General features: G+C 45.0%; 1 protein-coding gene across 1 annotated transcript in view; it reads right to left on the bottom strand.

Moving 5' to 3' along the window:
- The window catches only part of MYO5B (myosin VB), a 148464-nt gene that overhangs the window by 48867 nt on the left and 93094 nt on the right, over positions 1-6503 (bottom strand). Inside the window, exons 18-19 of the mRNA XM_017734339.1 lie at positions 1656-1767; positions 8-172 (exon numbers count right to left, since the gene is read on the bottom strand). Coding sequence (XP_017589828.1) covers positions 8-172; positions 1656-1767 — 277 coding nt within the window. The remainder of the gene's footprint in view (positions 1-7; positions 173-1655; positions 1768-6503) is intronic.

The following is a 6503-nucleotide window of genomic DNA, read 5'->3' as shown; positions in this document are numbered from 1 at the left end:
GTGGGGCTCGTCGCAGCCTCTGGGACCTGGTCCTCTGCAGCCAGCCCCTCACCGTCTTCTGGATCATGATGGTGGCAGCCCTGAACTTATCTGCTCGCAGTTTCTCCAGATATGCCACCTGGCCTGCACGGAAAAAGATCTTGGTACGGCCAAACTGGAACTTGTCTGGATCCTTTTCAAAAGCATAAAAGAAACTACATTTAATTAAGGCAAACATTACTTGTTCTCTTTTTGTTTTCTGTTTAAGTTGATCAGTAGATACAAAGTGAAAACACCACTTTGAATCAAATTTATCAACTCACATCTCTTCTTAATTGGGTAATGAAGATATTATTAGACTCCATTACTAGACTTACTCGATTATTAGACTTATTAGACATTATTAGATATCATTAGACTTATTAGATTTACTATACTTGAGCGTATATATACCCATTAAGGAATGCAGCACTAGGACTCAGTCTTAAACTCCATATATTTACACAAATTTTGAAGGGGTTTTGGGTTGGATTTTCTGTGGTTTGTGGGGGGTTCTTTTGGTAAGTTGGCTTTGGGGTTTTTTTTGTTGTTACTGGGGTTTGGGTTTTTGTGGTCAGGGTTTTTTTGGTTTGGTTTTGGGGTTTGGCGGGTTTTTTTGTTTGCGGTTTTTTGTTTGTTTTTTTATTTGTTGGGTTTCATGTAAATAGAGAAATCACAGAATTACAAAATTGTTTAGGTTGGAAGAGACCTTAAACCTCATGTATATCCAAACCCCCTGCCATGCGCAGGGACACCTTCCACTAGACCAGACTAGAAATGCAACACCAGAGCACTTCCAGAAAAAGATTTCTTTCTCACAAAGATTAAAGATTTCTTTCTTGAAAATGAATGCTTACATCTACAAATCATACACGCACTGCAAAAGACTCTGCAGCCAAGGGACACACTGGGTGCAAAAAGGAAAAAGAGAAACCCAATTGGGTAAATCCCTCAAAATCCCACAGGAAAACAAGAGATCAAACATTAAAACCTGTCTAAGGTGCTGGGCACATTCTGGGCCACTCAACAGCAAGAAACCTTTGCGTGCACATTTGCAATTTAAAAACAATGCCTACAAGCAAGTAGTAAAATTTTGGTAAGGAGAGGTGGCAAAACCTTCTGATTAGTTTATGGTAAAAAAGTCCCAATCTGTGGGATGCCTTTTCCACACAGGGCCATTGAAAGTCTTCCACACATCAAGATATGGCATTTACTGCACTTTTCCCACTCATCTGTGCAAAGAGGCGTTTCATGATTGACTAAGGTTCATGACGTTGTCCCAGGCTGGACCTCTGAAATGTGCTCCAGCTGTGGTTAGGCAAAACCAGAAGGAGGAGCTGGGGGGACACATTTTTTTAAAGTGGCCAGTCATTCATGTGCAGCTAGTGACAGCAAACTCTGGACTTCACCAGCACTGAAATTATTTGTTCCTCTTCACCACAAGCAAGACATGCCATGTCCCACTTTCTCCTGCCACCTCCTCGCAAGACTCCCTCCTTTTGGGAAAACTCCCAGGCTGCCTGGGGTGCAGAAGCATCTGCACGAGCAGCAGGTGAAGCTGGAGCAATTTCAGACCACATCAAAGCCATGAGTTCTGTGCTTTTAAAATCATTGACAAAGATCTGGTCCCAGCTCACCTTAATGAGGTCTTCCAACAGGGTCTGACAGATCTGCCTCTTGTCGTTCTTAGAGAGGTCTCTCTTGTTCATAAGCACGCGGTACCTATTGAAAAAGTCAGGGTAGGACCACCTGAAAGCAAAGCACACACTGGGTTATTCTGCATGCTGGGCACTATTTCATTAAAATAAAGTGCTTGGGAGTCGTAGACAAGTCAAAACGTGAAATATTTCAAGGGATCTCTCACCACTACCCTCAGCATGGACCAAAGCCACCCAAAAGGAGCTACTCACCCCCAGCCTGGCCCCAATCTCAGACACTAAATGATCATGTCAGGGCCCTTCTAGCCTGGAACAGAAAGGCTACAGATCACCCTGTTTTCACCCCTGATGTGCTTCCCGATCTGCTGTTCTCTACCACTCAAATGCAACAATGCTGCTCCCGTCAGAAAGGAGAATCTAACTTTGGAGAAATCACAGATCTCTTGACTGCCCAAAACCAAAAATTAAAAAGCAATCTTGATAAAGTTACAGGCAATGAATCACATAGATATTCATTGGGTTTTTGTGTTCTCAAACTCTACTGAAAATTAATTTGAATCAATTGACTCACTAATTGCTCCATGCTGAGGTCTGTGACTGATGCCCTTCAAACAAACACAAAATCTTTTGGCTCTGGAAAGACAAAGCAGCCCCTTGGAAGATGCCTCACTGTCTCCAGCAGCAAAGCTTCCAAACAGGCAACACTAATTGAAGGAATTAGAGCATTGTATCCTACTGCTAGGAAATATCATGTCCTGCTGCTGGTGATAGATGCAGAGCCTGCAGACTGGGATCCTGAAATTGCTTCAGCATCTGCCAAGTTTCAGCATTCTCTAAATTAACACAGTGAGTTATAAACCCCTCAAAACCTGAGTTTTTAATTAACACTAGGCTTTTCCAGCAATGTCCAGAACGACCATTGATATTTCATCAAAATACGCATAACAAATGTCAAAGGGAGACTGGAGAGAACCACAGAGAATTTGATTTCTGCCCTCACTCAACAAAACCACCTGATCCTCACCTGTATGGATGCTCTGGCCACCAGGATGAGAACACACTGTGTGAAGAGCTGCCGTACAGAAACATCCCCTCCACCCAGAAGCCCCAAGCATACCTTAATTTTTGCATTACTCCACCAAATTCTTCTTATTTTTCCACTTCCGGGATTAAGTGTGGGAGGGAAAATAAATTGCAAAGGGCCAGAGCAATGCTTGTGACAGGTCTTGGCCAGTTTGCAGTGGTGAGGCTGAGAGAGACCACCTGAGCAGTCACAGCTGCCAGCTCTACAAAATAACTTCATAAAACAGAATAGTTCAGTTGGAAGGGACCTGCACAATCATCTACTCCAGCTGCTGCCATCTCTCATGAAACACCTTGAAGGTTGGAAGCTGTGGTATTTGCTAAGACAGGCATATTGCTGATTTCAAAATACACAACCAACAGAGTTTTGTCTCACTTCAGAAAAGGCAATGGGAGGAAAGCCAGTTTGATTAAAAGCAACACTCTAATTAAAAGAGTAAAGCCAAAGGAAATGTTTGCAAAGGGAGTGAAGAGAGAAAAAGGAAAAAAAAGTGTTAAGGATTGGGAAGCCACATGTAACTCCTGCATGGATTGGCAAAGAATATGGGATGGCAAAAACCAGAGAACCCTTAGGATTGAGCCTGAAACCAAAGGCAAAAGGGGGGGGCGCTCCTGGAGGCAGAAGCATGAGGGAAATTGTGATGAGAGGATTTCCCATGCTCAAAATGCTCCGATTAGTTCTGGAGCAGCCAGATTTAGTGCTGATTTAACTCCTGTCTACATGGGCTAGTCCTGAGGCCAGGCAGCTACTGCTACCCACCCTCAAATAACCAAAAGTACTGGATTATCACTAAATAAACTAAGATGCTGGCTATGAGGAGCTCCCTCTGGGGCGAAAACTGAATACAAAGATTATGCAAGACTACAAGCTTGTGTCCTGTAGGGTTTAACTTAAATGTGCCTTCTCTTTGCTTCCTCAGTGCCTCCATTTTATAATTACATTTCCCGTTTTGCATTGTGCAGATAAAACCCATTTTCATTTCAAGCACGCCCGGGGTTTACACAGCTCCAGATCAAACCTGAGAGGAGAAGCAGAGCATGCAGTGCCTGAGGCACCCAGCCAAGCACACAAGGCTGGAGACATCCTGCCTGGCTCAGGTATTGCTCGAGCCAGGGAAAGCTTGGGAGAGGGACAGAGAGAAGGAGGGGGGAGTCCTGCCAGTGTCAGCTCAGGCACTGACTTTGTTAACTGCTGATATCTGGAGAAAAAAAATCACCCTGCAGGTGCCACCCAGGCTCTTCCAGCAAAGAACAGATGGTGGAAGAGGCAGAACGTGAAACTCAGGGCACAGGTCCAAGCTGGGCAGAAAGCAAAATCCATCATCTTCCAGCACCAAGGCAGAGATGGAGATCCCACAGCTGCTCACAAACAAGAGTCAGACACCTGCAGGAATCCCTTAAAAATAGATCGTAAGTCACTATGCAGTGGGTCTTTCTCCAGAGCCTGTTGTTCTCATTTCCCAAGGTGGTAAAAATTGATTTTCTGCCTCCATCCTTAATATAAATGGTTCACTTTTCAGGAGTAAGTCTCACATCAGACACTGGAAGTGTCAGGGAATACACCCCCTCGTTTCTGCCGAGGTGTTTATCATGACTGGTGGCATCCACAGCCCCATATCCACATCTCCCAGAGGTTCCCAGCCCCACGCTGCACCCCCAGGGCACAGAACTGCCTCACTCATGCTCTCACCACCCTCACTGAGTTATCAGGAGATGACAGCCCTGACACCACATTGCTCCTGTATCATTGTCCATGGAACATCAAGACAAAAGCTCTGCCACGCCAGGGCTCAGCCAGCCCATCAGGAGTTTCACTGGGATATCTGCCACCAGTTCACCAGCAAAAGAAAGCTGCAGGGGATCACAGGTGCTGCTACAGAATCCTCCCAGGAGAAAGGAACAATTAAAGCACTCAGGTTTAATGTAACATGCCTCATTGAACCACTCAAAGCTCAAAGCTGTATAAAATTTCCTTACAACTATGTGCTTGGAGAGAAACAAACATGATCCCTCAGCCCTGCAAAGGAGTGCAGAAATACTGAAGCTCAGTGCTTTGCTGCACACTTTTTAAATTACTTTTCTGCACGCCCATCTTACTTTTTTAGGTACAATGTCTTCATTTTCGGAAGGGAAAAAAAAAAAAGAAAACAAAAAAGGAAAACTTATTTCATACTTGCCAAGCCAGCAGGAGACATACTTGTCTCCCAGCAGGACACAAAGGATGTGCCATGTTACCCCACAGCTTAGCAAGTCAGGAAAGATTTCGGGAACGGTACACCTCCCATAGCAAGTTCAACTTGATGACAGGTGTCACATGAAAAACAGATCTCAGGTGCTTGGGATGCTGCCACACAACACACAGCATGTGCAATCTCAGTGCTGGGGGCTGGAAACCACCAAGGGACACTAAATAAATACAACTCCATATTATTATCAAGTTTTAAGATCCAGAGAAGTGGTGCAGAGAAAAGAGCTGGAACCAGGGGGATTTTTTAACCTGCACAACTGAGAAACAGGAAGAAGGAGGCACAAAGGATGGGGCGGATGCTACTCAAACTGAGATCAAGCCAACCTCAAACAGCTGAATTTTGCTTTGATGTCAGCACAGGTCACCAAGGGCAAAAGGCAATAAAAGGAATGGAAGGATGCAGGAAAATAACTTTTATTGCCTGTGGAAAAAACCCTCCTTGGGCTCAAGCAGCAAGGAGGATGCCTGGCTGGGAGCCTGAGACTTGGTCATCCCAGCAAAATCTTTGTCATCTGCAGGAAACAGAGGGAATAAGCCATAGCACACACCACAGATAAAGCAATTTTTTTTCTGTAATTTAAACCAGATCTGGATGTTTTCCACAAAAATGCAGCCAGGTGCAAAGAAAAGGGGCTGCTTCTGCCCAAAATCGAGGGGTTATGAGCTTGAGCAGAGCCAGCTGGGTTTATTACAATGTCAAATTAAAAGGAGAGCGTGGTTAGAAAACTGGGGGTGACATTGAAGGAAGCCTCCAAAAAGCATCTTTCCAAGCCGTCAGCAACTGCCCAAAATATCCACAACCCATTGTTTCAGGGTTATTACAGCCATGTTACACCAGCTGCACTGAGTGAACAACTGAAAGGAGTGTAATAGGTCAAAAAAGCTTCAAACTCTTAACCATAATATGGTTTCTTTTGGTGCCTTAAAATACCTGAATGTGAAATATTTCCACTCAGGGTAAACAAATTCACTGTCCCCATCACCCAAGACCATTCCAGGTGCTGAGCAAACCCAGTTTTATGTAAGAAATCCTGGCAGCATCATGTGGCATCCTCCCCTGAAGGGGTCAATATTTTAAGCAGGAAGGAGCTGGACTATACTGATCTTTCCAGAGGAGCCAAAACATGTTTGGAGGGGTGCAGGTTCAATCTCTGAGCCAAGATTTGACATGAAATTCTGTCATGGGTTAGCAAAGCATGGTCTCGGAAGTGATGTTCTTGCAAAGGGGTGCTTACAGCTTCCTCTGTGACCTGACAGAACCTATCAGCTGGCCAGTTTGAATATGGACAATTTTTTAAGCCACTTAAAATTGTGACCGCCTCTGTGATCCACATTTAATAATAGTCAAACCCCGGGAAGAGCTCTCTCTCGTTTCCGGCACTGGGACAGGTGGCTGCGGGGCCCATGTAGGGGCCGGGCCACGGCCATCCTGGAGCTGATGGGCCCTGTTCCACCCGCGGAACCCCCCCACAGCCCCGCTATGTGCAGCCGGAGAG

The sequence above is a fragment of the Corvus brachyrhynchos genome, unplaced genomic scaffold (genome assembly GCF_000691975.1).
Source record: "Corvus brachyrhynchos isolate BGI_N302 unplaced genomic scaffold, ASM69197v1 scaffold285, whole genome shotgun sequence".
In the NCBI taxonomy this organism is placed as follows: domain Eukaryota; kingdom Metazoa; phylum Chordata; class Aves; order Passeriformes; family Corvidae; genus Corvus; species Corvus brachyrhynchos.
Note: the sequence above shows the minus strand (reverse complement) of the source record. Positions and strands in the feature narration are given on the sequence as shown.